We start from the raw sequence: 23,726 nt of genomic DNA on the forward strand, positions 1-23,726 counted from the left end.
ATTGAAGAATGGTAAAAGCGCACGATGTAACATCACTATTGAAAAACTTGTACCGAACATTAATCAGCGTTTTTGTTCTTTCTTAAAATATTCTTTAAAGCCTATTGTAGCATTTTCTGAAAATATTTAATATATTTTGTTTTATCAACAAAAATATGGATAAATATAGCGTTTTTTGGAAAAAAAGTCTATAATTCGAAAGCAAATCAATATTTCAACAAATCCATTAGAGGGGTCATAGATAATATGCCATAAAATACTGTAATTTTTTTCCGCAGTAGGATAAGAACTATATCCACAACCAGTTGTACCTGTTTCGCAAGAAGTGCTGCATAAAATAGGCCATAGTCCGTTCATTTTTACATGTATTCACACAGAAAAAATTCAAATTACACTTTAATGTATCAAAAATAAAATACCAGAAAACAATTTCTTTTAATGATTAGTCTCCAAGGTGGCATAACCCCTTAATTCTCTGAATATTCTTACAAGGGTTTCAGCTAAAGAAAAAACATTAATTGCCAACAATTATAAACGTTTCTTGTAACTCAAATATTAAGTGCTATGTGTGGGCGAATGTTCATGGAGTATACTGTGCTATCAGGGATTCTGCAGTGTTGGTTAACTTTGAGTGACAATTTTACATTTTTAAGCCATATTAAACATTTATTATTTACCATATCATCACCGTCATATGAAAACTGCGTAAACTTTTTAAGCACTTAAATATGTAAAATATGGTGTCAATAATTTGAGGTTACGTTGATAGGTCGAGCCAGAACGCTGACAAATGAAACGTGCGCAAGTCCACCGGTTTCTGCGTTAACATGAATATTTCCTAAGTCTCTTCCTAAGGTTTGCTTCGGTTATTTGTAATTTTTTATGCACGAAAATCTTGCCTACTCTTGACACAGATAACAAACCTAATATAATTCGTTATAGTGACGGGTGCAGTGCACAAAATCGCAACTCCTTTTTGGCTAAGGCACTTTTAAACTTGGCACTTCAAAATAATATCTGCATTATTAAAAAATACTTAGAAAAAGGCTATACACAAAATGGAGTATATGGCAATTTGCACTGCTCCGTTGAAAGAAAGTTCTGGTAGAGTTTTAAACATATCAGCAGAATATGTTTATTATTTTCGGCCAGAAGAATACCAAAGCCCTATGAGGTTTAAAATTTTTATATCACAGTTATTTAAAAGATTTTTCTAAACTTAATTTTTTTAATAAACTCCGCCCTGGATATATAAAGAAGAGCGATCCTGAGGTTCGGGACTTAAGAGACCTAAAATATAAACCAGAAGGATCAAATAAAATTAAATTGCAATATTCTGAAATCTTCCAAGTGTTTTTTTGTTAGAATAAACGAAAACTTAAAATTTGCATCAATGGAAAATATTCCACGACTATACTAAAATGAAATTGAAATAAAACGAGGAACATTTGAGCATCTTCAATCCCTAAAATGTACCTTGGTACACTATTTTCTTGCATTTTATGAGTCTCTTGAACATGAATAGATTAGAGTATACCCGTCCTTTGAAAATGGAGTTTTTACTTGTTGCAATAAATATTATAATAGTTTTTTTTATATTCCTCTTATTTTGATCTATCTTTAAATAAAAAAGGAAATATTTTTAGAAATTCTTTGTAGGAAATGGGTTCCCAAGATTTTTTTGCTTTAAGATGTATTATTTTTTATCCTAATCAGGTCTTATTAATTTAAACAAAAAAAATATTATTAACAGAACAAAGAGCATGACGAAATAACGAGTGAAATTTGCCTAATTCCATTGGTTTCACTAAAAACCCAAATTTTTGTTGGTGCTGATTGTAACACTTATATTAAGATTTAAGAACTCATAATGCAAAATTAGAGAACAGTAAATCGAACAGCAAAAATATCTTAGTTTTAAACGGTTTTTCTTGTCTGCTGTAAAAAAAATTATATTTTTCATATGAGGCACTTTTCATATGACGGTAACGATATATTAAACTTTAATCCACTTTGTGTAGTATAAAAATGTTTATTTTTTGAAGAACAATTTGGCATATAAGAACTGAATTGCTAAAATAGATAAATTAGCTTGAAACGTGTTCAGTATTCACCTCAACAGTTAATCAACAGAATACTTAAAGATTAAAAACGCTTCTTAGATTAATTGGATTGCAAACTAAGAGCCCCGAGGCCTTAAGGGAAAGTTAACTTTATAAAACTTTTTCAATGGAAGACTCTGGCAAGACAAAGTTCTAAACAATGAATTAGTCACACATTTTCAACCCCTGGGTTGGATTTCGTTTGATGCTTATCCTGCTAGAGCCTCTTGAGTCTCTTAATTTGCCATTCTGCCCCTTCAAAAAAATCGTCCAAATCTCTAACTTTGACTCTCCTGTTTAGGGTCTAATGTTCGGCTATGCAACAGACGAAACCGAAGAATGCATGCCTCTTACCGTCGTGTTGGCCCATAAACTGAACGAAAAAATCGCGGATCTCCGACGAGCAGGGGAGTTCTGGTGGGCGAGACCCGACTCCAAAACCCAAGTGACCGCCGAGTACACTTTCAATCATGGGGCGTGCATTCCCAGGAGGATACACACGATTGTTGTGTCTCTGCAACACAGTGAGAAAATTTCACTGGACGAGCTCAGGGAGGACATCAAGAATAAGGTCATTAAGGAGGTGATTCCCGCTCAGTATATGGACGAGAACACCGTGGTGCATATTAATCCTTGTGGATTGTTTATTATTGGTGGACCACAGGTGAGTTGGATTTAATTGGGAATCAGACTGTTAGACAAATTCGATAGCTTAGTTCTTCATTATAAAATAATTTTTATCTTAAGTTAAATGGTAAATTTTTTATTCTATTTTGGGTCACTATATCACCTATTGTCCAGTCCAGTCCAGTTTTATAGTTTTAAGACACATTAGTAAAATCTAGGTTTTTGTAACTTTTGTTGCAAATCTGCCATTTGTGAGTAACTTGGTTCATAACTTTGCTTCTACCACTCAGGTTTTTCTTGATTTTCACTTCAAAATATGCCTTGAACCAATATTTTAGAGTAAAGAAATAGTCCATACTTGCAGTGGAGTCGTCGGTTAAACTAAAATAAGAATCTTGCAGTCTCCCTCCACTTATTTATTAAACATTTAGTGAATTAAAATTCCCTACATGTTTCGGACACAGTGGTGTCCATCATCAGGGGGTAAAAGGTTTAAAATTGGTATTAGACATACGCTCCAGGGTTGATTCCATTTTCATTGATTCCATATCAAAAAACCCTCTATTTATTATTACTGTTTTTTTTTTTAATATTTATTTTAAATTTTGTTTATTTACATTCTGTTGTTGACAAGCACCAAACAGTCACTGTCCGAAACATGTACAATTTTAAATCACTAAATGTTTAAGGTAGATAAGCGGAGGGAGACTGCAATATTTTTATTTTACCTCAATATTTTAGAGATGCAAAGTCTTGGTCTTAAAAACTATGCATATGATTAAATAAATTATAGGTAACATGTTTCACTTAAAAAATTAAGCGTCTTCAGACCTAAATTTCTGTTGACAAATCCATATGAAACCCTCATTTAGTTTCTATGTCTATTAGTATACGAGTTAACATTCCAATGAATTTATTTTTTTATTTTCTGTTTTATATTTGTGTATCTGTAAGTATTTTACCTTTTAACAATCTTAATAGAGTTGATAAATGATTCTTTCATTTTCATTTAAGCTCTTTTGATGATGATTGCTTAATTTTTTAAGTGAAACATTTTACCTATAATTTATTTGATTGCTAGTAGTTTCTTAATTATATCAGTAGTAAAATTATTTTAATTGTAGGCGATTTTAATTTACCTTATTTTGAAAGTTTTGAAACTTGGAAAATTTTAATGGCACGAAAGCTAGATTTAGTACTGGATAATTTTGTACTAAAAGTTACAGAGACTTAAGTCCATTTGTAAATAAGCATAGCCATCACCTGTCATTATCAATTGATAAATAGGTGTAAAAATAATATTCAGTCTAGATTTAATAAAAAATGTAATTTGGATGATTCTGAGGGCATGATGGATCCTGATTGTTGTCTGGATCTTTTCTATGCTAGAATTTATTCATGCAACAGTCAGTTTATTCCCAAAAAATCAACTAAGTAAAGAGCAATAGACATAATTTTCCTGTGTGGTTTTCTGATTAACATTATAAAAAAAGAAAAACTGTTACCATGCTTTGGAAAAAAGTGTAGGGTCGGGGCCGAGCTGATTGCTGAAATCTATATTAGATTTAGAAATCTCAGAAATAGGGTTAAATTACAAATTACATTTGAATTGAATATCAGTAATATAAAGAGGGTATGCATATTGACCAAGACTGTGTGGCATACTAAAAGTTATGCAATGCAATGGTAAGGAATGCAGTGAAGAAAATACCATTGCAAATGAGTTTGCTACTTATTTTTAATCAGTTTAGTTTTCAGTACATCTTCACTGAAGAACAATAATTAATTGCAACTTCGGAAATATCGTCTTGACTCCAATGAGTAAGGTTATGCTCAGAAAAGGTATAAAAAATTGAAAACCAAAAAATCTACGGGTTTTGACAAAATTTACTCTTATATATACAAAGGGTGCATGGACTTTCTAGCAAAACCCATTGCACACATCTTTAATTTGGCTATCCAGCAGTGCACTTTTTCAGGATAAATTAAAATGGCAGTTATTGTCAATGTTTTTAAAAATGGCTCTCAGTTATTGAAAATTATAAACCAATAAACATACTTAATTCTCTTGCCAATATATTTGAAAGTATTATTTATAAAGATCTTTTAAAAAATATCAATGATTAAATAAAATAAATTTGTGATGAACATCATGGTTTTCTTACTGGAAAGTCTACAGTTTTAAATTTGTGCAAATTTACGACACAAGCTGTTGATGCCGTAAATAGTCAAACACAATTTGGCACAATATATTCAGACTGTGCCAAAGCATTTGACCTGGTTGACCATGACATCCTTATCGGACGTCTGGCGGAGATTAGTTTTCCAAAAAGACATGTATGTTCTTTTGTCTCATCTCAAGTTAAAATTGGTAAATCATCATTATCAAAACCATACATTGCAACCCCTGGAGTTCCTCTGGGAAGTAATGTTGGTCCCTTACTCTTTATTGTCTATTACAATAGTAAAATGCATAAAACATACTCTGGTAAATCTGTCACAGTAACCTACACAGAAAATTCAACCCTATAAACTTTGACTAGGTGTGTACTTACAGGGCAACTTAAACTTTATATCCCATGTGAATTTATTGTCAATAAGGCATATAAAGAATTGAGTTTTTATTATTAATAATTTTAAAAGTTTTAAACATTTAAGCACTGTTGTAAAACTTTACAATGCTATTATTGTTAGGCCTCACCTAGAATATGCGGCAATAATATGGTCACCTAAATTTCATTGCCATTTAGAGTATATTGAACGTGTATAGAAAAAAATTATCAAATTTTTATACCTAAAAGATAATAATGCATTTGCTTACCTTGTTTTTTATCAAAGCATGTTAGAAACCTGGGTTTCAAAAACTCTGTGATAGAAGGAAACAACATTCTGTAAGTTTAATGATATTGTAGAGTTGTAGTGTAATAATATTGACTTTTTTAATATACCAGTAAGTGAACTTAGAATTTTAATACTATCATTTAGCTTTTACTTAAGTTGCCACAAAAACTTACATCTTTTAAACTATTACTTTTAATTATTTTAATATCTGTGTCTACTTAAAATTATTAGTCTGCAATTATTTCTGTGATAGGTAAATTGATTAGAATCCTACTATATATATAACCAAAGTTTTTTGTTGTATGTTCTTTACTCCTAAAGGCTATACTTAGTCTTATAGTGCAATTACCTGGTGATTTTGAAAGACTAATTGAATAAATAAAAAATATATATACATACAGTAGTGGCAGAAAGTAGAGCAACTTTTAAAAAAATAAAATTTCTTGACAACTAACAAAGGAATAACAATGATATTTATCCACAATACTTTTGGTCAAGTAGGTAGTCTTAAATCAGATAAGAATTGACTTTCTAAATATTTCTGTTTATTTTTAAACTGATAAGAATTTGTGTACCTGGCAAAAAGTAGAGCAACATTTTTCTTAGAACTTACAAATCGAATAATATTAGTTTAATTCCAGCTGTTTACCGGTTGCATTAAAAGCAAAGTTAGTTTACAATGCCTAGAGGACGGCCTTTATCCGTTGATTTAAAAACACGAATTATAGACTGTCACAAAAATGGTGAAAAACGAATCAATATTGCAAGAAGGTTTAGTTTGAATAAATCTATAGTATCGCGAATAATTTCACGTTATGTGAAGCATGGATATGTTTTACCTAGAAAAAAAACAGGAAGACCAAGAAAAACCGATAAATATCAAGATAAACAAATTTTGAAAATATCTCAGAGTGATCCATTTTTGGGTTCAAGTAAAATAAAGCAGCGTTTATCAGAAGAATTAGGCGTTCAGGTATCTTCAAGGACAAAAAGAAGTAGATTATGCGAGGCCAAATTATTTGCAAGACATCCAGCAAAAAAGCCCTTATTATCTGCAAAAAACAGACGATCCCGTCTTCTTTTTGCTCGATCTCATTTGCACTGGACAATTAATGACTGAAAAAAGATAATATTCAGCGACGAATCAAAGTTTAATTTGTTTCAAAGTGATGGAATAGCATATGTTCGACGTCCTGCAAACCAAAGGTTAAATCCCAGATACACTTGTCCAACAGTAAAACATGGTGGTGGATCAGTTATGGTGTGGGGCTGCTTTTCCGGTTTCGGAATGGGGCCACTTCATAAAATTGATGGGATAATGGATAGATTTATGTACAAAGATATTCTGGAAAATGAAATGGTTCCATATGCAGACGAGAAAATGCCCCTTAGGCACATTTTTCAGCAGGACAATGATCCAAAGCATTCTTCTAAATATGTAAAGGCTTGGTTTAGACAGCAATATATTCAAGTAATGGACTGGCTAAGTCAATCACCAGATTTAAACCCCATCGAGAACCTATGGGAAATTTTGGATAGGAAAATAAGGGGGAAAACTTACAAAAATAAGGACGAATTGTTCAATGCATTACACGAAGCTTGGATTAATATGAACCCAGTAATAATTTCTAGGTTACTGCAATCTATGCGCCACCGTTGTGAGGAAGTTATCAAAAATGATGGATATTTTACAAAATACTAAAATTGTAATTGTATTTCAGTTTTTACTAAAAGAAAAACATCAATTCTTAAAAAGTTGCTCTACTTTTTTCCTCCCCAGAATTAATTTTTGTACATAAAAAATATAAACAAAGAATATTAAGTTAAGTTGTTGATAGATTTATAATGCTTAGGTCTTATTGGTATTATATTTCCAATATGATTGTATTTTCTTACTAAATAAAATAGATGTGTTTAAAATAAATAATTAGTTGCTCTACTTTCTGCCACTACTGTATATAGTTTTTGAGACCTAGACTTTGTGTTTTGTTATAAATTGTATCAAGGCTCTTTGAGCTAATTGACGAATTGTTTCAACTTACTTTGCCTCTTATTAACGAGATCTTTTGTCTAAGATTTTGGCATTTATGATTCAGTCAATTTGTTGCAAAAGTAATTTTTAGTTTTTTTTTCCCAGCCAAACCTCTTATTTCTGAAAAATTGCCTAAAAAATCATTTACAGTGGTTTTTTTTTGATAAATATTGCTATGGTTACAGTGCCAAAAAGTCCAATTTGCATAAAATGTTCAGTTAATATTGTAAATCAATATTCCAGGCAACTGAAATCATGATTTAGTGCTTCCAGGCATTTGAAGGTTTTCTCTTTATATTTAGAAAATGATTTTATGATGGAGAAAGGCACAATTGTGATTGAATGGGGCTCTCTAAATATTAAATAAAATATTAAATTACCTGGACCAAGAACAAAATTATTATAATAGAAAATATCAGTGTAATTTCCAGGAGTTTTGATACTGATAATAAATGCCAGGAACTAAAAAAGACACCAAATTAACGTGGTTTTTAATTAACAATTTATTTTGTAAATGTTCCTAAAAAAATATAATTTATTTTATATTGCATACCTCAGTTCAGAAAACCATTAAACTTGCAGTTTAATTTTACAGGTATTTGATTATACTTACATGAGGGAGGGAGAGGTTCAATTTAAAGTTAAATTTTAATTTTACAAAATATTCCATTAAATTGTTAATTATACCGACAGGATTTTTGTATAATAGAAAACGTTGGTACAATTTCCAGGAGTTTTGATACTTTTTTTGGGCATTGATATTAAATGCCAGGATAACACTTTTCCATATTTTTCCTTGGAAAGCTTAAAAAGAACGTCTCAAAAAGTATTTTATTATATAAGTATATTATAAAAATAAAAGTTTTTATATTATATATTTAGCATAGGTTGTTTTCCAGGTAAAAAAAGTCATAATTTAGCTCTTCCAGGCAGTTGACAGTTTTCTCTTCCTGAAAATGTTTTTAGAATTAGAAAAAAAGCGAAAATCAGATTCAAAGAGTCAGAAGAAATAAAATGGCCTGTAAAAAGAAAAAACAAATTTAATTTTTTTATTGCCTGAAAAATGAAGGAAATTAGTATGTTCTGAATTGGAATGTAAAATTTCCAAGAATATTGACTTTTAGATATCAGAAATTCCAGTTTTTGTTTGAAAATTGGCATGCATCAAATACTCCAAATTTACATTCAACATTCAAAAGTTGAAGTCTAATTTAGTTCTTTTAGGCAGTTGGTAATTTTTTGTATTTTTCTAGGCAGTTTAAAGTTTTTTTTCTTTTAAATAATTGAACAAATAAAGACAATGTTATCCGTCAAAATTTAAATAAAGCCTGGGGACAAAAAACAAAACTTAACTGCTGTGAAAAATTCAACTTAAACTAAGAAAATGTAGCTTAAACTTGAAAAAAAAAGCAAAAAAATGGTTGACAGTCATTAAAAGAAGGAAAATGGTTTGAAAATTCTGGAAAAAAAGAAGATTACCTGGACTGAAAAAATTAAAAATCAACAACATGAAAAAAGAGCAAAAATATTACTGAAAAAAAAACGCCTTGAAAAAATCATCATTAAAAATTTAACCTTAAACTAACCAAAACTGCATTACCAATCCTTATATCACACACAAACAGCTGAAATGCATTTCTTTCAACAATCCAAACCTAATAAATTCCTTAGTTAAACAATAGAACCTATTATTCCTTGTAACGCCTCGATAACATTTAACCTTAATGTCTGCGTTTATTGCCAGATCAGTTATTTTATTGTGTCGCAAAAAATATCATGTTAAGTGGCGTTAAATTTCATCTCAACTCAGCAGTTTAACTGATAATAAGATTTTTTTTTATTTCTTGAGGACTTTATTGATGAGTCAGTCCGGTAAAGAGTCAATTAATTTATAACCTCAACGATTAATGTTTCTTTCAGAGCGATGCTGGTTTAACAGGGAGAAAAATCATCGTGGACACTTATGGAGGTTGGGGGGCCCACGGAGGTGGAGCTTTTTCAGGAAAAGATTTCACAAAAGTAGACAGGTAAGTCTACATCTACATTTTCCTATATTGTGGTTTAGATGCATGCATTGGTCCAAATGGCATATACCGAAAGTAATATATTAGTTTATGGTGAGCAAGTTGAACTTCTCTGACCTTTCATGATTATATTAAATTAAATGGACAAATCGTTGGTTTTGTTAAACTTTTTAGCTGTTATTTCGGGATTTAGCCTATATTGTGTTTCTGAGGTATTTTGGGGCAAATTTTCACACATTTTATGCATTAAGTGTCCTTTATTGTATGCTATGAACTTGCCTTTGAACTAACTTCCAGGTATTTGAAGTCATTTTAAGCATTTGGAGGCATTTTTATTATAATAGAAGTTCTTTTGAGACTTCCTTAAAAAATCAGAAAGAATATTGCAAAAAGTCCAATTTACTATATAATCAACTGTTACCTTATTCAAGCAGTTTTCATAGTTTGTTTAATGTTTTCTAGGAAACGGTAATTCATGACGTAACTTTTTGTTTCATTCCCGGCATTTGACGTTTTCTACTAATGTTTTCCAGGGCGTGAAAATATTTTTTGTCATTTTTCAGACTTGGAGCGTGATTTTGTTCTTCCAGGCTATTGGTAATTTTTAAAATTTTGCCATGCAATTTAAAATAAAGCAAAGAAAGCTGGAGATTGTAAAAAGAAGAAATATGGCATTACATGTCTGGATAAATGGAGGAAATTACTTAGATCTAGAAAATAAAAATCAACTGCAAGGTTTTTTTAGAATAGGAAATATTAATAACATTCCAGGCATTTCGGGATATTCAGATTCTGTTGAAAAATTGCAATTTCTCAAAAAGTTGAAATTACGTAATATATTTAACAATTACACTATTCGAAGCAGTTTAAGTAGTGTTTTTAATTTTTTCCGGGAATTGAAAATACATTTTTGTCTTTTGAACTAACGGTCTGTTTCATTTCAGACTTTTAATATATTTTTTTGAATATGTTTACCAATGGAGGAAATTATCTGGACTGAGAAAATAAAAGTCATTGTGGGGTTTTTGGAATCGGAAATATTAAAAATATTTCCAGACATTTTGAGACACAAAAAAGTAGTAAAAAGTCCAATTTACAGAATATATTCAACAATTACATTATTCCAAGCAGTTGCAGTAGCCTGTCTTCCAGGCATTTTTGCAATTTTTTCAGGCAATTGAAAAAGAAAGGAAAAAAAGGTTGAAAGTATCTAAAATAAGGAAAATGGCATTAAATATCAATAAAAGAAATTCCAAAGAGTTTCTTGACAAATTGGAAAGAATATCTCAAAAAGTCCAATTTACAATCTTAGGCTTTTGAAATCACTCTTAGTTTATCCTATCACTTCTATTTTTATAGATTTTGAATTTTGAGAACAATTTATTCAACGGTTAACAGAAACTAAAGTTTTTGTTCAAAAAATCAAATTTTGATGAATTTTTGGATTTCCCTTGTTCAATGGCTTCACTAGATGAAATAATATCATGCATTATTAATAATATTTTTTTAAGAAAACGAGCTTCTAGCATTTATATATTTTTTTAAATATTTTTTTCAAGGACATTAAATCCCTGGATTTAGTTTTTTCAATAGGGAATAATGGTGCAATTACCAGGAAATGTGAGGTTCCATTAACAAAAATTCTTGTGATTTTATTATATAGTATATAAGTTATACTGTTTTCTACTAAAAGTACACTGAAATCAAAAATTTAGAGAAAATTATTTAATTAAACTAGAATATGAACAATACACTGAAAATCAAAATGTGGTAATTTTACAGCATATTTAGTAGGTCATATGTTGCCAGTAAAAGAAGTGGTAAACTTATTTTAGTACTGTAAATTTAAATATCTGTAAAAATGTGAATTTTTTGTTATGTAATTTTACTGTGGTCTTCTGTAAAATGTAAGCAATAATTATAGTAATTTTTAAGCAATATTACTCAAGATTTACTGTAGTCTTGTACTTTTACAATGGTTTTAATGCAAATTCAACGATTATATCCGTAAAAATCCTGTAAAAAAGCTTAAGCATTTTTCAGAGACCCTGTAAATTTACTATAATATTTTTGGTTAAAAAATGCTGGTCTATTTTCTGTGTTTTTATTTAATATTCAGGTATAATATATTTTTGCTGTAATATTTCTTAAATAAAATTCGTTTAAAAATTGTGGGATTATCCCAAACTAAAAGCTTTTATGAAAAAATAAAAATATATTTCCTTATACATTTATTTAAACATATCTTAACATTACAAATTTATTTTGTAGTGAAACAAAGGATGAAAGATAAACTTAGTGGAATTAACCTTAAAATATTAGGATTTATTAAGCTATAACCATGCTTACATGCAGGAAAAACAATATGGGCCCCTTTTGAACTACATGTTTTGTTAAAGTAATGTTTAAAAGTTTAATTTCACTAAGTTTATTTTTAATGATACTTATACTAAACGAATGTAAACAATACAACGTTAATATCCATATTAATACAAATTTTAATATAATTCCAAAACTTATGCGATTCCATATTTCTTGACTTTCAGCTATTAAAAAATTATATATTTACAGTCTGTACTTACGTCAAATTGATAACAGAAGGTCGACAAATCTTCTTTAATTAAAGTAATGTGCCAGTATCCTCAGTGACTGCAGCACGATTTCTTCCTGATCTTCGTCAAAAATGGTAAACTTCTCATACTTAACTTTTTGGGTCAGCTTTGGAAAATGCCAAAATATAGTTTTTTTAGTAAACATTCATTCTTTTTTAATACCCCCTATTTTAGGCGGATCAGTATTTGTTAGGAAATCTTTCTTCTAACAAATCTTTAAACTTGGTGTGGTCCAATACTATTAATAATTACTTTCGAATTACTAGCATCATTTTCTATTAGTGGTTTCCACGTTAATGCAGAGCACCCAGCATTTCTATTAATGAGTTTCTTTTTGTGAATTTTTTTGCAGGAACGTTTGGTCTAATAAAATAACCTATTCTCTTGGTACCTCTATTCATATACCAATTTCGATCTTGCATTTGGCTTACTAAGATGCAAGCTGCCTAACATTCGAATTTACAGGTACCTGTGATGTTATAATAATGTAAGCAGGGAATTTTAACCGTATTTCAATCAGTTTTACGGGCTTCTGTAATTTTCGTGACGTTCTGTAAGAGTGCCGGGTTTTTTAAACATATGGATTAATTTTTATGCAAAATGACTATATCGACAGTAAAAAAGCTGTGATTTTCCTAAATCTAGTATCATTTAGATTAATTTAATAAATATAGTAAATTCACATTCTGCCATGGTAAATTTGCTTTAATTATAACAATTAATACTGCTGTAAGATTAACGGACACATTTAGAGTGTATATTATCATAAAACGCTTACCTACATGTTCTTTTTGTTATTATTTAGATCTGCCGCGTACGCAGCCCGTTGGGTAGCAAAATCCCTGGTAAAAGCCGGAGTTTGCAGACGTTGCCTCGTCCAAGTGTCATACGCGATCGGTTTAGCTGAGCCCCTTTCGATTTCAGTATTCGACTACGGAACCTCCAAACTGAACCAGAAACAACTTTTGGAAATTGTCAATGACAATTTCGATTTGAGGCCAGGCAAAATCGTCAAGTAAGTATTTTGTCTAAGAACATATCTGTAGTAGTAAGAAGTAAACATTTATTTAAAAAACTACAAAGCAGTTCAAGCTGGGAAAAACCAATAAAATTGTTTGTAAAATGTGTTCCAGGGATTGTCAAATCAATTTTTAATACACAGATCATGTTATCGTGAGCTACGTATTACCCAAAATAATGGCAACACCGCTTGGTTGCGGCTTGCAGGCGGCGGAATTTTTCGCTTTTATTTTTTGAACCGGAAGTCAGCAGACCTCACTTTGCTGTGTTACTGCACGTTGCATTAATAATTTTTGAGCGTTATTTTCTGGTTTTTTTCACTATGGATGTTTATACCCCTTCCGAAAGAGTTCAACTAATTAAATGGTTTTATGGAGGCAATTCGGCAGTACAATGTAGAGATTTGTTTTCAGTCACATTTGAGAATAGACCGATTCCTTGTGCAAAGACGGTTTTAAATGTGGTTACAATTTTTGAGACATTTTTTTTGTCTTCAAGATTGTAAAAAATGCCACACAAAACGTCAAGAACCACCCGATGAAGTGGTCCAGGATATAGAACGGCGGGAAGAAATGGTTTGCAGTACCCTAGAACTTGATTCGACACGGTCCACTAGAAGTGTTGGAGAGGAACTGGGAATGAGCAATAAAACTGTTGCTCGTATCTGGAAAAAATATGGGTACAAAGACCAGTGGCAAAGAATGGAATTTTGTGAAACCATGATGGAAAAGGCAAATGAAAACGAATATTTTTTAAAAAATATTTTGTTTTCCGATGAATCTTCTTTTCCATTACATGGCAAACACAATCCTTCCATTATTCGTTATTGGTCTCAGGAAAACGAGCACAGAAGTTTTCAGTTTCGTACCCAGTATCCTCAGAAATTGAATGTTTGGGCAGGTATTTTAAGCGACAATGTTATAGGGCCATTTTTTATTGATGGCACTTTAAACGCCCAAAAGTACCTTGAGTTGCTGCAAAACCAAGTTCTTCCTGTCATTCAAATCCTACCTGATGTAGACCTGGGATCGGTGTATTTTCAGCAAGATGGCTGTCCTGCTCATAACGCGGCTAGGGTAAAAGAATTTTTAACAAATACTTTTCCTAACCGCCTTATTAGTGGGACTGGCGATATTAAATGGCCTCCTAGATCTCCAGATTTGTCTCCAAATGACTTTTATCTGTGGGGTTACCTTAAGCAGACCATTTACAAGCATGAATTTAGTAGGCCAACAAATTTAGAGGAGTTGCGAAATAAAATTGTCGAAGGTGCCAATTCCATTTTAGAAGTCCAATTGATTCTTCTATTCTTGTCGCTTTTTCTAAACACTTAATGTCATTTTTTTCAGGAGGTCGATAATTTTTAGTATTCGTCCAAGCAGTTGAAGGTTTTCTATTAAATGTCTGGAAATTGATCATCTGGGAAACAAGTTACTTGAACTGACAGAATCGAAAAATCAATTACAGAAATTTTATGAACCTCTAGTTATTTTCATATGAACTCTTATACAGTTTCATGCTAAAACGTACAGTTTCATGCTAGTATTCCCTAACAGTTATACTATACAAGGCAGTTAGCATCGAATGCTTAGACAGACGCTTTTCCTTTTAATCCGGTAAAATGACTTCTTCAGGCTTGAAATAAAATCAAAATAAAACTAAAAGTCGTATGACATTGACCTCCTGTAAAAAATTAGATGCTTCTCATTGGCTGAAAAAAAGACTTGAACTGATAGAATTAGGAAATATTGATACTATAAAGTATTACGAGTCCCTATATATTAATTTTGTCGTTATTTTTGAAAGGATTAGTCATATTTTACTATTAATATCTATAAAAAAACTAGATGCTTTTCATTAACCCTTTAAGTTGCAGAAGTCTGAGAAACTTTTTAATTGAAAATTTCTTAATGATTTGTGATGAAAGGACATCTAATGACAAGATTTTATTTCTTTTATATTTTTTTCTTTTCATATTATTTTTTTTGAGGTGGGAAATTATTATCCCAAAAAAATTTTAGTCGAATGACTATCTCTATGAATTTGCTGGGAAAATAATTTCCCATGTGCATGAAATTTTTAGAAAACAATGTAATTTACTAAAAAATGATTTTTATTCGAATAAGTAATCAAAAAATTATCAAAGTACTTACAAGCAAATACTAAACTAAAAGTTCCATTGCTATATATTTGAAAAATTTTACAAAAACTTATGGATTTCAAATAAGGAACCGAACTCAAAATCTCAGACCTATGAAAAGGGGTAAAACAATTTTTACATAATCCGAGCAAATTATATTGCTCCGCTTCTCCTTGGCTTTTGTACTACAGCGGGCGCATCTTCTGTAAGTTTTGATCGTTGAGGGCATATGATCGCCTACATTCGTAAGTCTGACAGTATTTTGTACGGTCTTCGTACCATCAGGGTTGTTTCTTTTTTTTTTGCGCATCCTTTTGCGGGGTATCCTGGGGTCGTATTTTCGAAACCATGCGAGAATCTTCGTATGCGAACAAAGTCGAGCGGCAAAATTCGCACACGAATTAAAAAGCGCATTTTTGAACAGCATTCGAAATTTCATTCGCATGCAAACATGAAATGTAGTGGCAACGTAGCAAAGTCGAGTGCTATTGGAGGCCATGTCAACTGGGATGAAGACGATAAACATTTTTTTAACCTAACCTAAAATTTAAGTTTAAAAACATCAGGGAATATTGAGGTTTTTTCATGGCGTTTCTTGGGATTTTGCGAATTGACTTTTTCTTAAATGAATTAAAAAAATAAATAAAATATTGCGGTTTTGTGTCGAGTTAGAACAAGAAAGTACTAATTTCATTTATGGAAGAGCACCCGAAATTAAAGGCGGGCAAATTCACCCACAATTTTTCGGCTAAAACTGCACAAACCTTGTGGATAAAAGTAGCGGACAGATTACACAGTCTCCGGAGCACATAAAAAATATATCAATTCTATCGCAATAGGCTTGCTTAATCTATATAATTTATTAAATTGAGCATCAGAATACATTTCAAATGGGTCAAGAAATGGAGAGTACATCCTATTCCTTCTATCTGCCAGAGTTTCAGTCTCTTCCAGTGCATCGACGTCGTTTCTTTGCACAAGATTGTTTAATCTTGCCATTTGATTATTGTTATTTTTTTTTCAATAAACAACAAAAAAACACTACGAAAATACTTAACCAACTCACAAAAAAAAAACAAAGCTGGTTTAAAATCAAAACAAGACAAGTGGCAGAATCGCACACGAACTTTGAAATTCGAATGGTATATACCCATTCGAGACACCGCATGCGAAAAAGTTCGCATACGAAGCGGTCGAAAATACGAATATCGATTTTTCGTGCGAAATCCTCTAATTTCGTATGCGAATCAAAGTCGAATGGTTTCAAAAATACGGCCCCTGGTCTTTTTTTGCTGCAAAAATTGTTTATGAGTTGGTTTACAAGCAAGGACCTAAATTTCAAGTGACTTATGGGTTTTTTCTTTTGCATTTTTGCTGACAACCTATAAAGTATGTAAGAATTCACAGTACATGCTTCTAGTAAGTATAAAAATATTTTGATCCACCATCGTCTAGATTTATGATTCATATTATAAAATGACACGTATTGGTCAAAATGGTCTACTCCGCCTATATATTTATTATAATAAGAAATCATTGTTGGACAATTTACAGCAATTTTTTCGCCTTTTTGGATACGTCGCAAAACTGGTTTTTTCACTAGGATCATGAATTGTGGATGCAACACATACAGATTTTGTGCCTCGATTCTTCCATTTTACTTCTCCGATGTTGCCAGTTTGTGCGAAATCAAACTGATTTTTATAACTCTTTTATCAGGTTTTAAAATATCTTTAGGGTAATATTTTCTATCTACTCGTAAGGTGCCGCACGCAAATAACTCTTTACTAAGGAGAACATCAAGAAGAGTAATACTACAAAAATAGTTGTCAAAATACAAACAGTAATATTTTCCAGCATAAGGTTCCGATAGCCGCAACACCACCTTTTCTCCCAGGCTTTGTGCTGATACAGTATGATACAGTATCTTCATTTTTTCCGGTGTAGATATCAAAATTTAACAGATACCCACTTTCAGAGCAGCAACAAGCCCCTTTTGGTGGGCTTCATTGGCATATACTGTTTCATACTAGACCTTCCTTTATACCCTATCATAGACTCATCGATAGAAATATTGCGTGAAGGATTATAGCATTTCGGAAACGTAGTTTTAAGATGGTCAATCATAGGGCGTAGTTTGTAGAGTTTATAAACTGATCTGTTCCTTTGGCAGGCATTTTTGTATTGTCATTGAGATGTAGGTGTCTCAAAATAAATAAAAAACCTTGTCAAGGTCATAACTCTTGCGATTCGATCTACATGAAAGTTTTTATCTTCTGACCAGTATAATTTTATACTGAGTAGGGGGTGTATTCCCATAAATACCAAAATTCCTAGAAAAGCTTTCAACTCCGCTAGTGTGAGAAATGTATCAGGAAGAAATTTCAAAAAGATTGAAAGTGGACTGTCAATGTCATCGCCGTTTAGTCCTAAATTTTCGGTAAACTGAACTTTACTATACATCTCTGGAATTTTGGTATTTTTGGTCCATTCAAATTTCTTTTCAGGTTTGTCCTTGGTTTTAAAACTTTATCTGATTTCTTGCTCAATATCTTTTGTAACGTCTTCTTCTGATTCGCTGCTCTCAGACTCCAAAATTTCTGTAAAAAGTTTTTTGTACTTGGATGGGTCTGTCAGCTCGTAATCTCAGTCTGCAACGGAGTCCGAATCTTCTGAAAAATTATCTTCAGTAAATATTTTCTTTCCTTGGAGACGTTTTGGTCGTGAAAAACTGGAATTTTCCGAAGATGTAGATGGCATATCTAGTATTTCCGAAGAAGGCACAGTAAAATCTGAGCTGCTATGCTTAGAATCATTAGGAAGTTGCTGGTCTGATTCTAATATAGAGTTCCTAAAGGATACTTTAAAGTTTTTGGTCACTGACAATGGCATATTGTCTTCTGCATCTGAATCACCTTCACATTCTGAGTCAACAGCCATAGTTTCGGTGATATCTTCTTGATAAAGAAGCTCTTCTAACTGTTTATCGGACAAGTATTTGGGCTGCCACATCATGTATGAGAAACAGTTATTATTTGTTTTTAACAAAGATCAATAAGAAAAAAAAATTAAACATATTTTCCATAAATTCAAACCTCAGTATGACTAAATTTAAAAATCATTTAACACGAATTCACTATAATTTAAGGCTAATATGTACCTATACTTAAATTTTTTTAATAATATTTCACCTTCTTTTTCTCAAAAAAAAAAATCAACAAAAGGATTCAAAACACATGCAACAAGTATTTTATGCTTTTTGTGCTTTCGGAAGATATTTTCTCAGTAAAACATTAGGCGCCTATGTTAGGCATGGTGGGAAAATAATATCCCAGTAGAACTTGAAAAAAAAGACTTGGACTGACAGAATTAGGAAATAATAATGCTATGAAATATTATAAACCCCCATATATTAATGTTGTCGTTAATTTTGCAAGGATTAGAGTTATATTTTACTATTAATATCTATAAAAAACTAGATGCTTTTCATTAAGTGCAAAAAAGACTTGACTTGGACTGACAGAATTAGGAAATATTGATACTATGAACTATTATGAACCCCTATATATTAATTTTGTAGTTATTTTTAAAAGGATTAGGGTCATATAAGTATTACAAATTAAGGATGAAAATAAAGGACAACGAAGCATAGATATTTACATATTAGCCCCTGCATATATTTTTTTGAATGATATTTTAAAATAATTAGCCGCAGTAGTTGTAGTTGCTGAGAGATTTTACCGCAAATCTCTCAGCAACTACACCTACAATTTAATTCATAGTATAGTCTTTTCAGTCAACTGAAGTCAGTTCATTAGCCCTTCGGGCAGTTTTTTTCCAGGGATTTCAAGGTTTTTTATTCCTAGGGAAAAATTGATTGATTATAAGAAAAAAAAAATTGTAGAAAATGACTTGGACTGAAAGAACCAAAAAATCATTTACATGTTTTTTGGCATTGAATGCCTGTAAAATCTAAAAAAAAAAATTACAGGAGTGTGTTATAATGGAAAATATTATAATCTCCATAATTTTTTTTAATAAGAAATCCATTTTCTTTTAAAAATATATCCCAGGTAGTTGAAGGTTTTCTGAAATTTCTTTATTCCTGAAAAATGTCTTCAGGTAGGGAAAATATGCCTGAAAAACAACCATTAGCTTGTCCAAGCGTTAAAACGTCATAAGAACCAACGGTTACTGTCAAAAATGTCAAATGACGTCATGGTTAAGGCTATCGCTTAGACGGGGGGATATTTTAATATTGCGGTCGATCGGTTATTTGTTTATATTTATTATTTTGTGGCGTTGTATTGTGTTCATGGATGTTATTCTTAAAACTTCATTATTCTTTTGGATGGAGTTTAACCAAAACCCTCTTCTGGTTTTACAGTTCTTAAAAAATATTGGGCCTAAGACATTTTTGTATATTTTGGCAAATATATATAATATTATATTAGTTTTTGTTTGTTTATATCAGTTTTCAAATTTTTTGGTCAACCGCTATAACTTCCCTCCTAAGCAGGGTTACTGGCGGTAAAACCGATAACATTTGACGTCTCTCGGTAAATACCAAAGCCATATTTTAGCGAGTAAGCGTCTTACTCGGTTGCCTTACAATGTCTTAAGCGTTACGTCATCATATGGTTGCGCTCAAATGACGTCATGTCTAACAGCTGTCAGAGTCTAAATATTAGCTATACCTTTTATCGGTATTGCATTCGCTTTGGAGACTGACCTAAACCAAGAAAAACACCCATTTGTCTAAGTTTTCAAAACGTTTTGTCTCTAAATCCGATTCTATACATTTTAAGGATCAGATCAAGAGGAAATACAATAAACAAAAAAGTTCCTGGCGTAAACATAACCTCACTCATATTTTCTTTCACACAGAAATAAACACAAACTAATAAAAAATCAATTTAAAAAAATATCCGCGCACCTTTACGTTCTTCACTGTATTTTTTGCAAATCTATTCGCTCTTTTGATAATTTATTATTTTCTGCATTTTTATTTGGTTTTGATGTCTTAACTGTTAATGTATATGAGACATTAATATTAAATAAATTAAAACTAACACTAAGAAATATAATGCTTCTACTATAAAAAATATCAAAAAATTGAGATCAATATTTATTGTTTATTATTGTTTATATAGCTTCCCTTTGACTTTGACATATCAAGTTTATTAGCGGCTTCGGGAGACCGCTAACAAACGCTTAAAGCCCCTTATACGATGACGTTATGACTTGATCGCTCGAATGAGATGTCTTATAGCCGCTTACTCGCTAAAATATGGCTCAAATGTCGCTTGTATGAAGCAGTATTTACTTTTGATTTTTACCAACCTTTGCTTGGACAGACTATATAATTATGTCTTCAACTGCTTGGAAAACAGCAGAAAAAACTTGAATAAAATAATAAATAATTAGCGAAATAACAGTTTAAAATCTTCAACTACATGAACTAACTGAACCACAATAAACTCACAACGGTATGTTCCTCGTTTGACACCAATTGGTTCATTTCACGCAATGACGTAGTCTGGCAAGCAGCGTCTGATTACCGTCCAATTCCTTTCATTTTATGGCGTTGTTTGTATAGTTTTTCTGAAATTTTTGGAAGCTGGCGAGTTTTATTTATTTACGTGTTACGTGGTTATTGTGTATTATTATTTATTTATATTAGAAGTGAATTTAAAATTAGATAAGCATTATTTTATTAAGTTGTTTTTTGTTTTATCAAAATGTCTAGTTGTGCCGTGGCTAGTTGTATTCAACTGTTTTTAAATACAGGGTGTTGAAAAAAACACTTTTTGACTTTAAGAAGCTCTAAAACCAATACCCTTAAAAATAGAGAAAAACGGATTTCTCTTTCCCATCTTAACTTTGTAATACCTATCTCTTGAGATACATGTCAAATATGAAACTTGTCAGAAAAATCTGTCAAAAATATTGAGAGGTGTCATATTTGGCATGTATATCAAAGGATAGGTATTAAAAAGTTAAGATAGGAAAGTAAAAGCCGTTTTTCTCTATCTTTAATGGTATTGGTTGTAGAGTCTCTTAAAATTATAAAAAGTCTTTCTTTCCACACCCTGTATTTAAAAACAGGTAAATAAAACTAGGGCATGTAATACACCAAAATGTTTATAATTTTGTGTAGAATCCAAAAATTTTATTACATACAGGGTGTTGTATTTAAAATAAGAAAGTTGGTATTGACCACGGCTACATGAGACACCCTGTATACAAAGTTTTTATTGCAAATAATGCGCAACCAAAAACAAAAATCGACGTGTTCGAGCGTTTTTTTTTTTCGTACACACCCCTGAATTTTAAATGAATTTAGACATAACTTTTCGGACGCACTGTATACCCTTAAATTAATATTTAATTTAACATTTTAGAACGAATATGTTCAGTCCATTTTAAAGAAGACTGCTTTGAAATACCTCTGAGAGAAAAGCTATTAAATTACACTCCCAAAAATGCACACCATTTAAAGTACAATTCCGTGCCAACATTAAATAAAGGCAAAAATTTTGACCTGATTTCCCTGTTTCATTTATTCCTGTTTAAAAAAATATTCATATTCAACTAAAACAATAAACTAAATATATCTGTGGTATATACTTATTTCTCATTAATATAAAAGCACAAGTCTTTTGAACTTGTGTAATTGGCAAACAATAAATAATGTGTACCTACTAATTAATAATATTATGTATTAATTAATTAAATAACTATTAAATACTAATTATTATGTACCAAAAATATCTAGTATCCTTCAAAAAATCGCAGAAATATCAAATATACCATCTAATTATGCATCGCGCCTGAGAACCTTGTCTGCCGCATTACGTCACGCGATGGCCGGGCGGATGCGCAAGAACATACCGTTGTGAGTGTATCGTGTAACTGAACTATAAAGAAACCACCTTTAAACTAAGAAAATGCCATTAATAATGTAAAAAAACAAATTCCCTTTTACAGAGAATTGAACCTTCGTCAACCAGTTTACCAACAAACCAGCACATACGGCCACTTCGGTCGCAACGGATTCACATGGGAAACCCCGAAACCATTGAAACTTGGACAGTATTCAAGCCTGATATAACATCCCTCGATTATCGTGTAACCCTAATAATAATAATGAATATTATTATTTATAGATAGATCCAATAATATACCAGTTCGTAAGCTTTAGACTATAAAACAACAACAGTTTTTAGTTTTAGTAGGGTTTTTACTTATAACTGGGTCTATCATTTGATCTGTGATGGCCCCAACGTGGAATTTAAATAGTTATTAGTGAGTAAGTGAAATGGAGGTATTTTTTTACGGCTAAACCACAGCTATGTCGGGGGGGATTTTTCGTCAATTGTAATTCCCGTTAGATTTTTATTCTGTGATATAATTTTTTTTTTATATATATACATAAAAGCGATATTTCTACACTGGTTTGAGTAAGTCTAGTCAGCCAAATTATATTTAAATCACTCCTAATCATTTTGGGTATTTTTTCCTGGATAAAATGGAAAAAACCCTCCGTTTACATAGTTGTAATCCACCGATCCAACACTGTTTTTATATATTAGAGACAATTAAGGTTAAAGTGACTGTTTTTTTTTTCTATGTGTAAATTTTAGAGGGGAAAAAACGGGTTGGTGAATCGGTACGATTATGTTGTGCTAATGACCAAAAACGGGAAAAGAGCGTGTCGTTTGCACACCGGGTTTTGCCGTAAAAAGACGGAATTTTCACCGGAGATTCTCTCAGTTGCTGCCATTTAATTTTTTTTGTGTGTGGACAAATACAGGTTTCAAAATGACTCTTTTTCGATAGTTTTAAGCATATTCTATTTATATTGTATTTCCTTCGCATTTTATTATTGGCCACTCGTATTTATTAATTTATTACAAAAAAAATATATATTTGACCGATAGTGTAACTAAAACAAAAGTTTTAATTATTTTAATACTGAATGTCAGTAATGTAAAAATTTAATTATCCATTTATACATCGCAGACAGACTTTTTGTATTAATTCTTATTGTAGTTGACTTAGGCGTGACAAATTGTTTGTCAAAATTTTCTTTTTTTGGAAATATAGTTGTCAGAAAACAAATTACGTGTTTTGATTTCCTGCTCGGTGGTGCCTGTGGCATAACTTTATCAAATTAATTAACCAAAAAATGGGAATAAATCGATGTCTGGCAAAGATTAGCTGCTTTATTAAAAAGTGAGAAGTGGCATGTTTTGCACTATGAAAACCACAATATTATTGCAGATATGTTGTTAAACTATATGCAGTTTGCAAAAATGCTAGTGC

The 23,726-nt window shown here is 31.3% G+C and overlaps 1 protein-coding gene across 2 annotated transcripts in view; it reads left to right on the top strand.

Annotated features, from left to right (window-relative positions):
• Positions 1–23,522, top strand: part of LOC126733938 (S-adenosylmethionine synthase) — a 46,186-nt gene extending 22,664 nt beyond the window's left edge. For both annotated transcript variants that reach the window (XM_050437425.1, XM_050437424.1), the window contains exons 6-9: positions 2,404–2,766; positions 9,523–9,629; positions 13,044–13,253; positions 22,389–23,522. In XM_050437425.1, coding sequence (XP_050293382.1) covers positions 2,404–2,766; positions 9,523–9,629; positions 13,044–13,253; positions 22,389–22,512 — 804 coding nt within the window. In that variant the 3' untranslated portion in view covers positions 22,513–23,522. The remainder of the gene's footprint in view (positions 1–2,403; positions 2,767–9,522; positions 9,630–13,043; positions 13,254–22,388) is intronic.
• The last annotated feature ends 204 nt before the right edge of the window (positions 23,523–23,726 follow it).

Source organism: Anthonomus grandis, chromosome 3 (genome assembly GCF_022605725.1).
Source record: "Anthonomus grandis grandis chromosome 3, icAntGran1.3, whole genome shotgun sequence".
NCBI lineage: Eukaryota > Metazoa > Arthropoda > Insecta > Coleoptera > Curculionidae > Anthonomus > Anthonomus grandis.